This window comes from Colletes latitarsis, chromosome 6 (genome assembly GCF_051014445.1).
Source record: "Colletes latitarsis isolate SP2378_abdomen chromosome 6, iyColLati1, whole genome shotgun sequence".
In the NCBI taxonomy this organism is placed as follows: Eukaryota; Metazoa; Arthropoda; class Insecta; order Hymenoptera; family Colletidae; genus Colletes; species Colletes latitarsis.
In genome coordinates, this window is record NC_135139.1 from 11,419,665 (window position 1) to 11,440,474 (window position 20,810).

The following is a 20,810-nucleotide window of genomic DNA, read 5'->3' on the forward strand; positions in this document are numbered from 1 at the left end:
TTCCCTGTATCTCCAACGGTTTTCCAGATAGCATTACAGGGGTGAAACTTTGGAGGGTCGTTTCACCCCTTAACCTTGAGTTTCCGCAAAGAAAAATACGCGACCCTTATTTTTATCTGAACCACGAACCTGCGGGAGTTTCATGAAAATCAGACTTGAATACATTGTTGATATTTCTTGTGTTTGTACGTATATTATCGTGTTTGAAATATAGACACACATAAGAGAAAAGTTGCAGCTCAGAGTAGACTTATTCTTTCGTAAAACAAAAAACTTTCATAATTTTAAATGAACTAGTTCACGTTTAAGGGTTATGCTAAATAAATTCAGATACATAAATATAATTACGATTACTAAAATTCGAGTTCATACTGTAATTTTTTAACCCAAATACATTTATTGAAATCCACATAAACCGAGGTATGTAAAGAATATTGTTTCACTAAGGAAAAAATTCGAAACCGAGTAGTAAAGTTTACCTCTCATACTAAGTCAAAGTTCATCAAACGAAGAGTTATGTTTTTGTTAGAATTAGATTCGTAATAAGCGCAGAGGCTGCTGTTGAAACAACTACTTTGGACTTCGTTTCGATAAAATATTTCGGAAAAACTCGTTTCACTTTGTCTTTTTACGAGCAAACAAAGGAAGACACCGACAGACGGAAGGAGAGAGAAAGTTGGTCGCACGTTGTATCGATTTTCGTTTCATTTGGTATTTCGTCGGTTGCATCGTCGTCGAAATTTCATTGGCGCCCTCTCGTTAAAATCGCATTATCGAATTCACGCGCTGATAGCTAAGCTACGGCGTTATTGTTTGCCGTGAGAAACGTTACGTGATGTTAGAGAGGCTCGTTAGCGATTCCCAAATTACAGACTTCGTTCCCGACGACCACTGCGTAAATTTCTCATTAATATCGAACGTAACGAACTCGTCTAATACGAGTCACGCGTATCCAATCGATGTACATTCTGCGAAAACACTGTCAATTTTCCGTGGACACGGGAGTGTAAAAATTAATTAACGAAGACACGTTCGCGATCGAAAACCAAAACGAAAGCGTAGAATAAAAATATTTTCTGTAAACGATTTATAAGCTAAGTCGTTTCGTTTGTAATTACATTAAGTTCAGGCGTCGTCTCTGTGATAGTAAAACAAATCTTATTAGTTTCATCCAACGAACGGACACACTATTCAAACAAACCAAGCGTAAACGTAACCGGGAAGAAAAATCACGCGGGCGCACGAATTAATTTACACTGTTACAAGCGCGACGGAAGATGGGGGGAAAAAGGAGAAACAGAATAAAATTAAAACGTACGAGCAGAGGTCGATTAAAATTTAGTTGGTTAAGAAAACATGGCTGAATGAATTTCGAGCGCGCGTATTTCGGTGGAAGCTCGTCGTGAAACTGAGTGAAACTCGCAGCTTCCATGGGTATCCATGGTAGCTAGGGAACGGTATTATATATCTCTTTTTCTCTCCTTCGTCCTATGGGATATAGAGCCTACAGAGTACGAAATTTCACGTAACAGAGGGGGACGTTTAGTAAATGCTTTAAACCAGTTTCAAAACAGTCGTAGCAATTTCGAGAGTTGTTCGTTTTAATTGAAAAATTTTTCTATCTTCCACTGGGCTGTGGAACATACCGATATCGAACTGTAAAAAAATAATGGAATCCCAATGCATCAAATTTGACTTTTGCAAAAAAAATATTTTAAAAAAACAGTGAAGTTTTAGTGGGAAATTGAATAATGTTTGCCGTGTTAATGTATCGTTTTTGTTAAATGATATATCGTTGAAGAGGAAGTCATTACGGAAATTAATTTACTTCGTTTCAAGTAATTCCTAATTTAAAATATTATTTTATTAAATAGTTTGTTCTTTAAGATCATTCATAGACGTGAATTGTTAATTCTATCTAGTGTCATAGTGCGTGAGAAATATTCTGCAGATAAATTTAGGTCATAAAAACAGTGAAAAAAATATTTATATCAATGCATATTCGAATCCATACAAACTCCTTAATTTTAGTAGTTTCATTAAGTAAACAGAATTACTATATATTTTCAATTCGATTCAGTTTAATGAAATATTTCCTCCAAAAATTTACAAAATATTCTGTTAATAACAATTCGAAAACCACTTCGTTAATTTAGGAAATAAGCAACATAACTAAAATCTTATTTAAAATTTCGATTAAAAGCTTCAGAAAATATTCTGTAAAAAAGCCCAGGAACATAATTTTCTAATTGCAACGGACAAGAGAAGCTACAAGTGGGAAGCACGATTGTAAAAACTCAATTTACTGTTTTTGTATCTTGACTTTTATCTTCAAAGCGATGATTAAATTTACACGGTAAAGAACGACTCTCGGATGTTTGACACGGTTTGATCGTGTTGTTAAGCGTGAGCTCGAATCTGTCGCTGCTTTGACACCTAATCGGATCCTGAAGGGGTCGACAAAGAAGATTCGCACTGCGCACACGCAATCTAAACCCTCCGTTATAAATGTCGGACATCCACGTTGGCGGTCAATTTCACCTTTAGAATTTCGTTTCTGAAATTACTATCGGAGAAAGAACTCGTTGAGAAAATATTCACGAATTTAACCCTATAAATTCAGAAGTGGTAGAATTTTTTTTCCCCCGGATTCACAAAGATGGAAATATTTTTTCTCGAATATAGAAATCACGTACTTTCATCGCGATGCATAGATTCGAATTTACGGAAATTTTACATCATGCAGACCGTCTACCTCGCACTGGTTTATCGTCAACGAATACATTACAGCTCATCGTCAAATTTCATTCGTAGATGCTCTCGGGCAGAGGCGCAAAATATTATAAGAAGATGGCGGAAATAGAAAATTATATAGTCGACAGGAATAACCTTAAATCCCACGACTACGGTCCAAAATAAATACAAGAGAAAACCATTAAAATACCAAGATATCGATTTTGAATACTGGTCAAAATATATTATTATTTTAAAGATTCTCACAGTGATAAAGACTGGCGAACTTCTTCCAAGTTTCTATACATTTCTATTTTAAAAATGAATTAAAATAAATTGTCGATGAACCATTTACCCTTTCTATTCCTGATATTCTAATAAGAATAATTTCTCTATTCTAAAATTAATATTTCTAAGTAATATTCATAGTAGTAAGCCACTATGTATATAAATGTACCGATGTAGAAAATGGAAATATAAAAAACTGATAGAATCGATCAATATTAACCAAAACAGAAAAAAAAACAGAAAACAATTTATTCACAATATTTATTCTTACTTACGAACGAAACACGAATATTTGTTTACATAAAATGAAAATATCTCCTCGCCTACTGGCTTCCAACAGTGCTAAATTTAATTTTCAATAACATAAGTGAACTAAGAAATAAATGTTTAATTACTTTCAACAATCGCTCTCTTTCCATCCAGAGGGATTAATTTTACTTTATTAAAAAGTTTAATCTGAAAATCGAATGTTGTCACCCGAGACTCCCACCTATTCTCCCTTTTTTTTTTAAAATCACCAAGCATTAACATTGGGATTTTTAACCGCTTTTTTGTGGTCGTTATCGTAAAAATATTCGCTCGGAGATAACGAGTGTCGACGATGAAATATCCGGTTTTTTCAGTTATTCAAAAATACTCCGTAAAACTTCGCTCAGACGTGCGTAACGCGCGAAAAAGTCTCGCGGAGAACGTTCCCTCTCCGTTCGAATCAAAATAATCCGAAAGTAATTTCAATTTAACAGCCGAACTCGCGGGACACTAATTACGAGAATCGTTGCAGGGGAAGTTGGCCGTGGAAAGTTCGTCAAAACTCGGTATAATTAAATGGCAGACCGTGCTCGATTCTCTTTAAGCGAATTTCGCTCGGATCGGAGACGACGAAAGTAAAACGACAATCTTATAATATTGAGAAGAAGGAACTGGGAGAGACTGGCAAACAAGAAAACAACCGTCAGATTTCTTTTGTTATGAAACTTTCCAAAAATAGTCGTTTTTTTGGGACTTTAAGGGAGAAAATTCTCTTTACATCGAAGTTACCCATTTTGTGTTTATACAATTTTTAAATTATAAGAGATACTGTAAAAGGTTGGGTAATACAAATTGGACTGTTTCTGGAGGCTCATAAATAGGCAAAAATAGGCAAAAATTTTTTTTAATTTCTTTTTGACGCACTTCTACAGATATTGACACTTGATGATACTTGTATTATTCGAAATTTATTAACCGATATTTTTTAATCATAAAAATCTCAAAACTCTAATTTAAATGCGGCTTAAATTAAATTCTGTTGTCTAATCTCGCTGAAATTTTGCACAGAACTTTTTTTCACCGAGTGTTACAATCTGAAGGGGTGCGTCAAAAAGTAATCGAAAGTCGAAAAATATGGACCACCCTAGTGCAACTTCTAGTCTTGCTTCGCGTAACAGAATTATTAACGTTATTTGATATCGAATGCAAAACCAACAGTGCATATTTCCATTCGAAATAAATATTGTTTTCTCAAAAATACAACGTTTCGATCGGCAAAAATGACAATTTCAAGACGTCTCGAAGCTTTATAGACACGCGTGCACACCCACGCACGTACGCAGGTTGAGCTCGTATTACTAGTTTACGCCGTGAAAGTGCTGGCGTACGAAAAAGTTATTTGATACCAAGTGGAGAGCCACGCAATGCTCAAGTGCATCGCGATGACGAGGCTCGCACGTGCATCCGAGAATGGAAGGGACTATTCTCCGAATGCCGATGTAACCGGGAAATTGCAAAGTCGAGGAAGCTTCTTCATAGCTACGGCTCTCTGATGTTATTACCCGGTAGCTTCCAGACAGGATGTAAGGAGCGAATACGAGGAGAAAAGTTCCGGAATTCGCATTCGCCGGCGAAAGTCAGGCGGAAGTGCCGAGGACGACGCCGAGCGAGTTATCAGCAGTCGAAGAACAAACCTTCGCGAGCATGCAGGAAACCATGAGTCGGATTTTCATTGCTATCTAGCGCAAAGAACGTTGATAAAAGAATGTTTGTCTGTCACGCAAACAGAATATTTGCGATTCCCCTTTGATAGGCTGGATTGTCATATCCGTCTTAAAAGAGATTCTGGTAAGTTACTCTACGGAAGGACAGGGTAATCGAAAAGTTCTAAAAACGCAGTTGTGTCGAAAGAATAGCAAAAAAATTTCTATTTTGATAGACTATCCGATTCCAACACTGATTATCCGAATAAAAAACGAGAAACGTATCCATATTAAAAGTTTCTGAACTTCAATTAAAACCACACATTTAGAATTTAGAAAATAAAATATAGTTTTAAAATTACAATCTGTTTTAAAATATCCAAGAACTTTTTCAAATACCAGTAACTAATTATAGTTTCTCCAATGCCATTTGCATTCTTCAATATATTAATTTTTATTGTACGTCATTATTATTTATAGTACATTCTTGTAGTATTTAGTTTCTGGATGGAATAATATTTCCTGAATAATAGAATGTAATCTCACTAACGGGGAGCGTAAGAATTAATCAGATTCGAACCATATAAACACTCTCAATTTTCAGTCGTAGATTCGATGTAAAGCGTTCGTTTAAAAGGAGTCTGATTGTACTTGATGTCTCATTAGCACGTAAAATTATTGAGGATTCGGTCGAAGACAGCGGCTTCTGTCGTTCGAATTTGCACGCTCCAGGAAGCAACAGTTGCACATTGTCTAAAGTGCAACGAAACGTCGCATAAAATTTGCACGGAACGTTACAAGAAACCTTCGAACGCTATTCTCGAGGACCCAACTCCAGACGACCGTACCAAGGCCGATGCAATTAACGTTCGTAATACACACAATTTAAATGCATGCTCGTGCCACGCTTCGTTGACGTGCAACCTCCGCGATGCACTCGCTGCAGTTCCTGCGATTCTGATTTACTTGAATTCGGTTTCGTTGCCGCTGGGGAGCACGAAACGACCGTGTGTTACAACATACGAGGCGTAAAAAATAATCTCGTCGCGGTTTTCAGGGACGAATCGACGCGTTCGAATCGGTAGAATTTGCTAAAAAAATTTTGATTGTATTTCCATATATTCTATTTTCAAAAAACGAAAAATACTCGATAAATTTAGCAACTGAAATTTCTGACGTTCAACCAAATCAGAGTTGAACAAATTTTATTCGCGAATGACGAATAAGAAATTTAGATTCATTCGTAAATTAATTCGTAAATCTAAGTCCATTAACAAACTTATTAAACCAACATTCGAGCGAAAGAATTCGTAGACAAAAGCTAGTTTACGAACGAATCTGAAATATTTATTCGTTATTCGTAAATAAAATTTGCCCATGTGTAAAAGAAATTATTATTTGTTTAGGATATAACATTTCTCTTGAGTTATTTGTCACTTTATTGAATGACGAAAAATTTGAACTTGAGTTTCGCAGTCAAGATGAAATTTTCTATTATTTTAACAAATAATCGTTGATTTTAATGTGTGGATTTTGTATCGAAAGCTGCAACAAGTACTTCTGTACACCCTGTGGAACAAAATCGATGCTACAGGAAGAATTCTATGCTCGCTATGGCAATGCGTATTTCCCTAAAAAAACACGATATTTCGAAAAACGTGGATAGCATTCAGCGCAGAAAAATATTCAAGAAAATTCACACGACCTTTCGTTTCGACAAATTTTTATTAAACGAAGTGAATTAAACATTTTGTCGAATATAAAAGGCAAATATTAAAATACGTACGATTTTTTAAATAGTAACGAATTGACGACAGTAACTGTTGACGAATAGGCGTAGAAATTTTATATATTTTATTTTTTATTAATAAATTGTATTACTATATTACCCATGATTAAGGAGAATCGACTGGGGGTAGGTGCCTAAATTTTTCGCCGAAATTAAAAAATTTCAAATCATTCTGAAAAAATTATTTTTAGTAATGGGAATCAATTATAATTATTTTTTGTAAAAATACATACCCCCGAAATCTTACGCGCTTTCGAGAAAAAAATTCTTAAAAAATCATAACTTCTGGACGAATTGAAGGATTTTAATGATTCAAAAGTCAAACAATGCGTATTAATAGAGCTCTAAAGCCCACAAAAAATGGGCCAAAAGAATAGATTGGCTGTGAGGTTTACTCGTATACCTCGTCTGTGATTATAGTCCTCGTTTTTATCACTTCATATGTAGGTATAATCCAATTATCCAGCATATTTGATTTTCTGACATTGCCCCAGTCCTGAGTATGCCGGATAATCGAAATTTTACTATAATACAATTTGAGAAGAGAATTATCGAGTCGCAAAAAGAACAATTTCAGAGATACGATCGAACAGAACAACTGTTTTCAGAAATATTGTTATAATTCTGTTATACTGAATTTACCCGTGATCGTCATTGATAATCCCAGTACTGTTACTTTGTGTCTCGTAATTATTGGTTCCGCATATCGAACGATTTTAATTCCAATAATCAGCAGAACTCAAAGAGACCTGATACCGTTATACATAATGAAGGACCTCCGCCCCCTCTTTGTCTGTCTCTTCCATCTGTCTGCTTTCCGCGGGTTCTTTCGTTTCTTTCATATCTTTAGTTCCGGCTTCCCAATCGAAAATCAATAACAACACCGTCGTAACAAACCCATTGTTTTCGGCCACCCCTCGGATCGTGTTCGAAAAGCTCAGTTTCCCCGTGTTCGAGTCACGCTTTAACGAGAAAGAAAGCTACCCAATCTCGCGAAATCGACTACCATTGATCAACGAAACGCGCCCATTCTCTCCTTTCAGACGCAACCGACAACCGGGGCGAGAAAAGTAACCGAATTTCCGCCGCGAATCCGTGAAACGCTTTAGATCGGCAATTTTCCAACCACCTATGCGCCAACAAAAAATAAAAGTGTTCAAAATCGACAATATCCCCCTATAGACTTCCCTCAATTTCACACGTTCGTAGATCCACGCGATAGTCATCGATTCCTATTGTCAATTTTTCCCTCGTAAAATAAAATAATTTTGAAATTTACAAAGGCAAAACCACAAATTACAGCCAACTTTTCACTTTTGTCGTCTGAAACAGCGTCGAATAAAGTATAATCGCCGATAGAAAATTTTTTAAATCCTTTTAAATAACAGTAAACTAAATAAATCGTACATTATTTTAAATCAACGAATTTTTAGCCATACTTTATTCTCTACAATTGAAAACAACGAAGACAGACAAGATTGACGTTCCTATGTCTTTTCAATTGCAAGACAAGGAAGGACATAAAAACCCTTGTGTGACCCAGCCCTTACTATCTCTGAACACAGGTCACATTAAATTATTTCCAATCGTCCAACAGTTTTCATCCCTCTTACACCCCTTTTCACAATTCAAGATTTGAAGGAAAATTGACAGAAAAAGTTATTCAAAAATTCTGAACAAGGTTCTTTAAAGTAACATTAAGGACGATTTTTTCCTAGCTGAAGCCACGGACTCGAAGTGGAAAAAGTCGATAGTACAGGCACGAAAGGGAGTTTGACGAAGTGCTCGTTCGGTTACGAGCCTCTATTGAAGAGTTCACGAAAGAGCTGCCAATCAGTCTTAATTAATTCATTCGATCGGGCCTTGTAGAACAATACACCACTCTCATTAATGCGGAAAAGATCACGATACACTAACGCATGCACAAATGTTACAGACACCCCCTAATCCTGTCATAGGCTTCAAATCCACTCCACTTTTACGAAATTAGTACTTCACGTGTTTATCCTGCCCTTGAATTATGTATCAAATATACGAGCATCCAGGGACAAGAGTTCTTCGCCACTTTGAAAAAAAGGGTGGTGTTCAATATTAAAAAGTAACTCAATTTTCCAACTTATTTCACTTATACCGACATTAGGACCTTGAACAGATACACACAACTATATAATTATTTATAAAATTTACTAATACTTCTAAAACCTACGATAACTTTGTAATTCCTATAAGAACAGGAGAAATTTTAGCGATCAAATACTAAAAGTAAAATCGATTGTTTGACAAGTTTTTAGATAACTCGAACACACATTCAAGGATCGTAATAAATCGTATAGAAATTATCAAATTATTTAATCGACAAGTTCGAATAATCCCGTTGTAGTATTTCTCACAATGACAAGCGAATACCAATTTTTAACAAAGAGACGGGCTATCGATAAAACGCGGACGAAATAAATTTTCCTTTGAAAGGAAATTGTGAAACGGATCGTTGATGGAGACCACCGCTGAATGCGACGAAGAAAACAAAATCCGCGCAAGAGCAATCAATAGTCTGAGCATAACTATTGCGCGGAAAGCAACAATGTATCGTCGACGCACAGTGGAAGGCGTGGCAGCGTTCATTGGACCTTTAATGCCAATGCCAATGTCAGGGTTTTCCCAGTCAGTAACCCAGAAACCCCCACTCTCGACGTACAGAAAAACGAGGGGGTGACATCGCGCCCCAACTTCTACAATTCCATCGAAACTACCCCCGAAGCAACCATCGGTCGACAAACTCTGCAGGGAACTGTAGGACGATAACAGGCGGAGGCGTCTGTTGACTTTACCCTCAAAAAGTAGATAAGGGTGGAAAGTTCCTCGTGGATACTGCAGAACGCGATTTTGTCGACGTCAGACCGTTCGGTGAAAACACGGTATAGGATAAATCTAACATTTTATGTAAGTTCCACATGAACTGAAGTACCGACCTCGCAATAAAAAAGGAGTTTTGCAGCGCACTCTACGTTTTAAAATGACTCTGGGAACTCCATGCATAAGTCGAGTGCGAAAAATTGCGGGGATAGCAAATGCAAGGACTTCATGAATCCTAAAAGTTGGAAAAATTGTAAAAATAACTTTAGTACGATTCCTATAGTTTCGTGTAAAAAGATACTTCAAATACTCTAGAGTACTATTGTTAGATTTTATTGCACTAATTTACTTTTTAAGGGAGGAACGATAACGCATAGATGTTTAATATAATTTTGTTTACCTCGTAAGATAGGATCGTACGAAGAAAATAGAAGCAAACAAGGAAAAAGAAACTATCCATATTACTTAAAATCACTTATGTGTTACAATATTAATATTTATCCTTTTAACTTAAGTATTGCAAGCGTGCACTTTGTATATCTTAATAATATATAAAAATATACAACCTTGATGCAATAAATTCATTTTTAAAAACATAAACAGCGTTCTTTATTAGATCCCATTCCCTTCGTGTGATCCTAAACGACATCTTTTTTATGAGATATGCTTCCACGTAATGCTAAACAATTCCTTCGTAATAATTAAAATGGTGAAGTAGCATCTGAGAATACACGAGGCTTGGAAAATTTCAATGAAGTGCTAAGGAAGCCATACTTTTGTACTCTTGGATTTTGTTAAAATATTTCCATTTACTCTGGCATTTCTGAAATATTTCAAGCCCTATCTATTTTAGCAGCAAGCTGTGAGAATGGACGGAACGTGGTGTTTCAATATTTGTCCCGACCGATAAAACATACGGAACGTCGAATATTTTCTGAAGCTACAAGAAGGTCTTGCAAACGCATATATATCTACAGAATGTAAGCAAATTTTCCATACATTACGTAAAAGATTTTGGCCACCTTCAAATGTGAAAAACGATACGTCGTATTTGCCAAGAAAAATATTCTCGATCTTCTTTCTTCCAGAAGGAAGAAAAATTATTTACACATATCCACGTTAGACATTTGATCTGCCCCATATTTAAAACACACATTGAACGATTTAAATAATTAAAATTTAATGATTAAATTTATCGACCCCTAATTCCGTTTAAGACCCACAACGAATAGTTCACGAAACTCTGAATGCTAACAAAATTGTTGAATATTGTATAAAGACAGCACTTTGCGAAAGTTTCCTCATCCAACTCACGTGAACGTTCGTAAATATTTATACATTTTACGAAACATTGAGTCGTCAATTTACATTATCATAAAACTGTCTAGGATCATGAAAGATTCAAAAGTAGCACACCTCGAAACGCTTTGTATTTTTAGAATCGGCAAGCTTTATCGTGCAAGCGAGGATAATGCACTTACCTTCTGTTTATCGAGTAACTGCAAAATTTCGTCGACGTTGCCGACGACCACTGCCTGTTGTCGTAACATCTCTTCTTCGACTGTGAGCCAATCGCGTATCTGCAGCAAAAAGTGTACCATATTCGTAAAATAATATGTCCCCGACAGAGAAATTATAATTTTATGTTATAAATTATTTCTAGCGATGAGAGTCAAGAAGTGTAATTAAATATTTTTCTTAACTCGACTAATTGTATAATGGAAAAACGTAATTGTAATAAATTCGTGTAAACTATCTCAATATAGGGCAGATTGTAACGAAGTCTAGACAGTCTGAATTTGATGACATAGGACTACGAGGGCTTAAAATAATACGAGAATGTAATAATATGCTGGACCAGTAACTTTGCAGCGTTAAGGGTATAATAATATTATATTATAGCGGTATGACGGTACGTATGAAAGTGTGTATATAGAATATTAAATTTATATATTTTTGGGTCTCTCGTTATCTATTTTTTTTTTTTTATGAACGTCTTATTTACTTTTACCCGGTTTTTAAATTTTACTTACAAGAACACATACACCATTTTATGCGGTTCCTCTGTGTTACATCTCTCCAATTAATATAGTTATGTAAATACATATTTATTATTCTCTGAATACTTAAACTCGATGTATGTTTGAAATACGAAACCAAAAATCCATTGTACATTGGAATCCTTGGAATATGTAGTAGTTAAGAGGGTTGGAAATCAAGAAGCATCGTTTAGCAGAAACTGCTGATGCTTTGAAGGTGATTGAATGGAAACGGAAAAATATCATCGATCAGAAAGGAAAGGAGGGAGAACAGGATAGGACCGAATCGAGTATTTACAGCCGGAAATTAGCTGGGAGTGTCTGTCCGTAAGTGGCCGACTCTGTGTCCTAATACACAGGCGGGGGTGGACCAGACGCGACGAACGCGCGTTTATCACAGCAAAAATATTACGCGCGCCACGCAATGTTTTCTGTACGCAGTTACCTCGATTACGGTGAACAGACCACGATAACGAGATTATCGCGTACGGTTACACCTGCAATTTCTGTTGCGGATACGCGTTTCAATATCGAGGGGGACGACGGTTTTTCTTCGTAAAAGAATCCATCGGCGCGTGTAATTAAATATTAACAGTACACCGCTTAATTGCCGTTTCGTCGAAACAATCATACGAAACCAATAAACAAACGTGCTTTGATAACAGCGGAATCGTTCGACGCCAACAGGTAATTGCTAGACCGTGAATACTTATGCATTTATGGGAAATTTAAATGTTTAAAAAGGTACAGAACATGCACTCGATATGCAAAAATATAAGAAATACTTAATGTAAGATACGAATTATATTTAGGGGTTAAAAGCTCTACAAGATTTCATTAATTCCATTAATAAAAATACGAATTTTCATAAGGATCTGCAGTCTAGCAATTGCTTTAGTTAAAGTAACAACAAAATAATATAAGAAATGTATTAACAGAAAACAAGAGAGAGAATTGCTATAATAAAATTAAAGGTGAACAACAATATATAGAGATCAAAGGTTAAAATAACAGGAAAAGTAGAAAGAGGCAATATAAGGTCGACGAAAAATGAAATAAATAAAAGACTGACTTGTAAATCTTCTTGTACGTTTCGAAAAAGAAACTATTTGGTTATTCATATATGTATTCACGGATTAATTAACCCTTATCGCTACGAGAATATTATAGTTTGCCCTTTACGATGGCTTGCGGTTGACAGCATTACTGTCGGCTACAGTGATAAGGGTTAATGTTCGAGGTAAACAGTAAGTGGTTGAATCTGCAAAATTATTACATGCCCAAATACTGGAAAATTTACAAGGATCACTTTCATTAGTTTCGAAAATAAAAATTTGACTTTGGAATACAAAAAGTACTCGTTAATCAAACTTACTCATTTTATATAACATTACTAAAGCAACAACAAATTAACTCTGATTAATCTGATTGATTAGTGTATCTAAATTTACAATATGATATTTTTGTTTTTAACCAAACATTTCCGTAGAAATTATTGATAGCAATTAGATAGAAAGATATCTTTTTGGAGATATGAAGTCAAAATGTTTGGTTTTTAAATATATTTTAAAAACCGTAACTTGTTACTTTCAATTTGTAAACTATTATTAACACGTTCACGGGCAGTAAAAATTTTAATAAGCTATAGAAAGAGGCGATTTATTCTTTAATCATTACATCAAAATGTATAATAATTTCAAAAAATTAAAATTATGTGGAATTGAATGCACGATAATACGGCTTATAAATTTGAATGTTATAGCTTTCGTGTCTGTTTGCATTACAATGAAAATGAATGCATTTAATTTAATTGTTTGCATTAAGCCAAAATGTAACATGTAGATGATGCGTTACGAGAATTATTTTGTTCGAAGAATGATGTTCTTTGGAGGAGTCTGAGCGAGACAAATAATTAGAACCATCTTCGGATCGAGGACAACGCAGTCAGGAAACAGATGCCCGTGTACGAGCAATGTTTCTCCGAGTCGAAAGCGTGTAACTTTCGGCAAGGTCGATAAATCGCGAAAGAGATAAGCCGGAATGCTACAGGAAATTAAGGTCTCGCTCGGTTCGACGTCCCCCGAAAAGTCCCTCCGCCTTCGAGTCTGAGCCAGTGTCCTTCCTCTCTGGCTTTCACCTTAGCCCTCCGCTCCACATAAAGCCGGCCTGATTAAGTGCATGTTGTCGAAGAACGATCATATCTCTCGTGTGGTTTTCTTCGCGACGGACTTTCTTTCCCCCTCCTTGAAAAGGCTCGACGACGAAGCCCGATGAAAATGAAAGGCCTAGACGACCCCTGAATCCCCGGGGAGCACGCCGCGAAGGAGGGTGAAAGAATATATTCGGGTAAGAAAATATTCCTGCGAGTCCTCGTATATATGCCACGAGACTTTTCACGCGACGGTAAGTTTGATATCTGACCCGCTGAAATATGAACGAGGACGATGATCATCGTTACACATCCGTCACGCAGAAATTTAGAGTCCCGTAAAATTCCACGATATTCGACAATGGGATAGGAAACACTGCTGGCCAATATTTAAACACGTTAACGATAGCAATTATTGTACAAATTTGTTAGGTACAACTAACAGAACAGTGTATTTTATTTAATAAAGTATAATATGACGCAATAATGTTGTTTAAGCAAATTTGATAAGCTATTTTCTGCACATATCTGACTCCTTTTTCCCTGAATATTGTGTAACTTTTATGAGAGCTTCTGCTTCTCACTATACAGGGTGTTCGGTCACCCCTGTTTAAATTTAGTGGTAGATTCTAGAGGCTAAAATAAGAGAAAAATCAAGAATACAATTTGTTAATGGAGGCTTTGTTAAAAAGTTATTAACGTTTAAAGTTACGCCCGTACTGAATTTTTTTCTCAAGTATGTGCAGGATTTCGGGGGTATGTTTATTCACCAAAAATGATTGTAATTGACCCCCTCAACTAAAAATAATTTCTTCAGAATGATCTGAAATTTTTTAATTTAATTTTTTATAACTTTTTAACGAAGCCTCAATAAAGAAATTGATATTCTTGATTGTTGTCTTATTTTGGCCTCCAGAATCTCCAAAATAAAATTATAAAACACACGATTAACAATGTTTCGGAATCTGTTCCTCGAAACAACGTTATGAAAGATTCCTCGAACTTCTATTTACTCGCCCCACTGTAGACAATTTCAGCCAGCCTCTGCAACACGCACACGTGCCGCGATAAAACCTAATAAATCCAGCCGAAAAACTTTATGTGCTGGAAAAAAAGTTGGTACTAAACTTATTTCTACAAAAAAACACCCACAAACACAGTTGGAACTCTTCTGTAAGCCGATTGCTTTACACCGACAAGGATGAAATTTTACAATGCCCAATTACCATTTCTCGTGCACAGAAAATTATTTACAGGGTGAAATCAAATGTATTTCTCTCCGACAAACTGTTTTAAATAACTGAATTAATGGATTAAAAGCAATTTGAAGAGCAAAATATTATTTCCAATATTACAATAATTATCATTTTAACAAGCAAGACGTCCCTCTATAGTTAAATCCCTATAACTGCAAACAATTTTTTAAATGTTTTATAATACAATCTCTACACACGCGTTTAATAATTAACGTTTGCATCACTGATTAAGTGTTGGGACTTCGTTCTAGTCAGTTATATATTTATATTAATATACGAATGAAACGCAGTTCTCCGTGAGAGACCCTTTCCGGCAAATAATTTTCCAAGTTGCAAATTTCCAATAATTTTGTCCAAACGCGAACGCGAACACGAACGGGAGTGAATCGACGATAAGTGTCATCGAGGATACCAGTCGCGGCAATTTAATTAAAAATATTGTGCATCGAACGATAACCGTGGCTGGGGTCTGACCTAAATCGCGGCTCTTCTACTTGTTCGCGGCACTGAAAAAAAAACACTTAATTTGAAATATAAACGTAGGGACGGCCGAATCAATACGATTCGACCAACGATAAAAGCATAGATGGAATTCGTTTTAAGGGCAATACTCGAGCACAGCGAAATTCCTCGCGGAAACGATCGAGAAGTATAATAGTTTCCGTGGGAATCGATGCAACGGAAGCTGCACAATCGAGGGTAAACGATCCCGAAGATCACTGCGCGCGGCTGGCATTAAAAGATCAATCTTAAATCGTCGACGATTATACAGAGCCAGGAATAGCATTGGCGCGTCCGATATTAAATTCTTGGATAAAATTGAACCAAGTTACTTTTCCATCTACCGTCTGCGCGGTGTCCGTGTTCCTTTCAACGAGCCGCTGAAAAGCTTTCGCATTCCGCGCGTACCTCGTACGAGAAGCTCAACAACTGTGAAGTTCCTCGACCATCGAACGCGACTTTCCATCTGCTTTCCACGGGTTGTTTTATCGTTTCTCCCGCGAATTGTTCCCCCCCTCCCGTCGGAAAAAAGAGAAACAATTCCTTGTCCGGGCGTTGTTCGACTTCGTGAAAACGCAAAACGCTCCGTAGGCAACGATAGACACGGAAATGAAGTCGAAACGAAAGAGCGAATTTAATATCAAAAGAAACGGTGGTACCGTTCCATGTTTCGCGAAACGCGCGCGTACCTCGGTCGCCGGATAGGAAAACATTTCGCTGCCAGGGCTCGACAAGAATCTAATAAGCTAGATACCAACCATGACCGGCTCAAAGGAAAATGGAGTACAAAATAGTTCCCGTGCCGGGAGACACGAGGACAAGGGCTTTCCACGTAATACGGAGTCCCGGGGATACACTCTCGAAACGTGACGCTCGATTCAGACGGGAACAGACGGAACAGACGAGTTTCTGCCGCGAACGTAAACAACACATGTTGTGTCCCGGCACGAGCGAACGTGGCGAACGCCGTTTTAAAAACCTTGCCCGCAAGAATGGTAACGAGTATAAATTTCCGAGCGTGAATCGAGCCCGGTTTGAAACATTAAAGAGTCGATTTTTCGAATCGCTCCTCCCGGCGAGCGCGTTACCGCCGCGCGGGGCTCGATCAATTCTACAGGTAGCGCGTAAATAAAACCCCGAGACCAGACGAAATAGAATTTCATCGGCAACTCGATTCCTGCCCGAGTCTCGTTACCTCGAAGCCTCTCATCGCTTTATGCAAACAGCACAATACTTGTCAGCGAGACAGCATAGCCGGAAATGGAAGGAGGGAGATAGCTGTTATGACGTCGTGCTCGCTCCTGACTGTTGACTCGGCAAATAGGAAAAGCGTACCCGTTTGGATCGACACAATAGACCAGATGACAATAAAAGTTACCCGAGGAAGATAATTGCGAACTTTTATCTGGGGCTGCGCCACTCAAGTGAAATTGCTCGTGCAAAGATCAAATGTGTGGAAGACACCAGACCCCGAAATAGGTTTCTGAAACTGGAGCACGAACACGCCCGCGTATATCCCCGAAACGATACCGAACGTTCAACGAGGTTCACCATCGTTCGATCATGTTTGTTTCTCGAATTTACGAAAAATATTACGCAATTGTTGCTCGACGATTTTTATGAAACTTTTCTACGGACTCCGGGAATCCATTTGAACCCAAACTATTTCTTTCCCAGTCGTAAAGTTTTGAATTTTAATAAAAAAGTATAAGAAGAATATTAATACCAAGTAAGCTTGTTAAATTAACGACGTTCGTAAATAAAGAATTTGCAAATAGGATAACACAACAATTCAATCAGAAATACAAATTCAAGAAGATCTGTTGAGTCGAATAATTCGTTTCTAATCTTTCGTCTCGCTAGTGATCAAAAAAGAAATCTAGGAAGGATGAATAGAAAATAATTCAAAAGGAAATATTAAACATAATTTCCAAGATTCGTTGAATGTAATTTGATAAAACGACTGCCCGTTTGCTGAAATTAATTACTATTAGGCACCACGTGCGACAAAACCATTGAAGTAACGACATTCCCATCGAATATGTGAAGAGTCGAGGGGCCACTGGTTTCAAACATGCAAATGCCAAGCGAGATTTCGAGCTTAAAGTACCCTCGGCAAGAAGGACAATATACTACGCGCAAAGAGTTAAAGGGGCTTGATAAAATGGTTTGTCGCACAAAGGTTCCTCGTCAAGGAACTTCCGACAAAGATACAATACCAAAGAAAGTGTGGGGAAAATGAGGTAAATGGAAACGATATCTCGCTTCATTGTATTACTACATTTATCACCCCAGCATTATTCACATTCTAAACTTAATTTATTAAATGTACGAATATTGTTTTTAAGATATTCTCACAAAAAGAAAGAATCGAAACGTAACTCTTTTAGAAACGAAAGACACAACATAAAATTTGAAAAGTAATCTGTACAGAGTGTATATTTTCTGATCTTCTACGTCTTGTTATACTTCGATTTTCCTAAAATTAAACAATCAACGAGGTAAGCTAGCTACTAAATTATTGCACGTAGTTTACAAAACGTCAAAGGTCTACACGCTGCTTATGTCCATGATTCTCAATTCCCCTTCTAGCGAAACTGTTCACAACACTATGCGATTTTCCCAAGGGAACGAATTCACTTTGTACCTACCCACTGCCAATCCGGGGTCAAATATTTTTACAATGCATTTACCGAGCAATCGATGCGACGTAAACAAGTGAAAACGTGACCAGAAAATATTAGAATATATTCTTGTGACGTTGGATTTAAATATATAAATATAGATAGGATTCACTATGCTATATTGCGTAAGTGCAATGTAAACGAGTATAATTAAGAGATGGTGTAAATGTTGCAATGAGATGATTGTCGAAAGTACAATGAGTCAAAAAGAGAGTTCTCTAAATTAATATTCCAACCACATTTTTGCCAAGACTTTGCCCATTCTTTCTCACAATTTTCCCGTAATAAAAAAGTTCTTGAAATTTGTCTCGACCGTGCTACTATCGATTGCAATACCATTCTTCCTTATAGAAGGGAAAGAAAAAATTTCGAACGCAATTTTACCGATCTTGACTTTCGTTTTATATTGGCCTGTAAAGCCACCCCCTAAGAGGATTGCCATTAGTAGTCGAACATCGTATATGTAGCGCCATCGACAGGGTTTTAGAAACCCGGCTGGTGTATTTGGAAGTCCGAAGCAGACTGCTATAAAACAAATTACGGTTTAGAGCGAAGATCATGTCGAATCAGTCTGCGCGTCCAATTTCTGCGAATTTCGGCCACCCTTCGCGAGAGCTCCCTTCACGGTAAGAACGTTTCGGTTCGGGTACGGGATGAATGAAGATCAGGATGGCGCGAAGGCAGAGAAACGGGACAGTAACTCGATAAAATTGACCGAGTTATACGGCTACATGAGCGGTTCGATTCACCCGCGTCATTTCTGCGCTGTCCACCGCCATCGCACAAATCTAATTCCTGTTCCTGATAACCGAACTCGTGCCGACCGTGGCAGAATATTCTGCCAGGCTTACGCTTCTTCCGAATTTTCCGCCGTCGTGGTACTTCGAAGCGCGGCTGACTAGATAAGTCGATCGTGGAAACGTCGAAGAAGGAAATCTTTGTCGCAACAAACAAGTGCCGCTGCTGAGGCTGCGGAAACGAACGAGGATCTGTTCGATATAAGAAACCCGCGACGGAGTAAAATTTACATAATGGATATCCTATGGTTTTCGAAAATTTTCAACTTTGCACAAAAAGAAATTGAACGACTCTGAAGTGGGAAAATAAATAGTCAAAAGTAAAAGCATAACGAAATGTGATATTATTTAGAAGCAAGAATAAATAGAAAAATAAAATTCTTTTGAATTGCTGTATCAAAAAGAAAAAATATAAGATTTCCTTCGATGTAAAGAATATCGATCTTAATAATAGTTTATCATAAAATTCAAGTGTTACGATATTAAGAAAAGGGACTTGATTAATTTATTAACTAAAAGGCTTGATTGTCCCATGACTCGGTAACGGAAATGTACACTTGTTTACACCGTTCGCGTTTTTCGGTCGAGTGTGAATCAATCGATGCCCGAGCACCGAATATCGAAGGGGAATTAATTTCAGCGACACGCTGGCAATCTAGTTAGATCGTCCCTCCTACTTTGGCAACCATAGAACGCGCGTTACCCCTTATTTCCAGGGGCAGATTGCCCGATGCCACGGCGTGTGAATTTAAATGGGCCCATCGAGCAACGGATACTTCGAACGCAAGTTTCACCACCTTCGAGAACGCGTTCCTAAAGAAACGTATGTCCGATTCTAAATCATGTTTTACCCTTTCTGCTGGACTCGAGGGCTGCTACATTGTTAGGTTTCAACGGAGACTGGTATTCAGACACGAAGGGAAAGAGAGATTAAATTCCGGAAATACCATTATAAATACGGACAGAAGAAAACTGGACTCGTTGAGGAAACGCGTATTAAAAGTACATAAATTTTACACGCCTGCGGTTATGAACTCGCTCATATTTTCTGCATAACTAAGACATCATTAAAAGCAGCAAAGCTTCCCCTTAGAAATGATTTTTGGTTTATGTCGATCCGATTTTTTGTTTTGGAAATATTGTAATTTAAATGGAGGCATAATTTGTAAAATTCCACCATCTCTCTCTCTCCACCTTACAAAACTATATTAACGCGTATTAAAAGCACATCAATTTTACACGTGTACAGTTCTGAACCCACACATGTTTTCTGCATAACTGAACCACTGTTAGAAACGGTAAACCTTCCTCTTTGAAATAATTTTTGGTTTATATCGATCTGACTTTCCGGTCATTGACCTCACGATGTAAACAATGTAAAGTAAACAAACGCTTCGAACCCTTATATCTCCGGAATTAACTACGCGATCGACTTGAAATAAGTTTCATTTTAAAAAGGGCTCCATCCTGTATCAAATGAGTACAACTACTGTTATAATTTATGTTGTCTTCTATGTTTATTTTGATATTTACTTTAACGATGTATACCTAAAAAGGTTTCAACAATTCCTATTGATTATTACGGACGTTAATTGCTTCGCGAAAATGAACCTCCTTGTCTACGCTAGTTTCTTCCATTAATACTGAAATAATTTTGAAAACTAATTGTTAATTTGCAGTTAAATTTTATTTAATTTCATTTCAATTTATGTAACTTTATTCTGTTATTCAAATTCTAATTTTTATTTAACGTTTTACGAAGCTAATGG

General features: G+C 37.0%; 1 protein-coding gene across 7 annotated transcripts in view; it reads right to left on the reverse strand.

Annotated features, from left to right (window-relative positions):
• The window catches only part of LOC143342394 (dystrophin, isoforms A/C/F/G/H), a 655,322-nt gene that overhangs the window by 530,067 nt on the left and 104,445 nt on the right, over positions 1-20,810 (reverse strand). For all 7 annotated transcript variants that reach the window (XM_076766217.1, XM_076766218.1, XM_076766213.1 and 4 more), the window contains one exon: positions 11,097-11,195. In XM_076766217.1, coding sequence (XP_076622332.1) covers positions 11,097-11,195 — 99 coding nt within the window. The remainder of the gene's footprint in view (positions 1-11,096; positions 11,196-20,810) is intronic.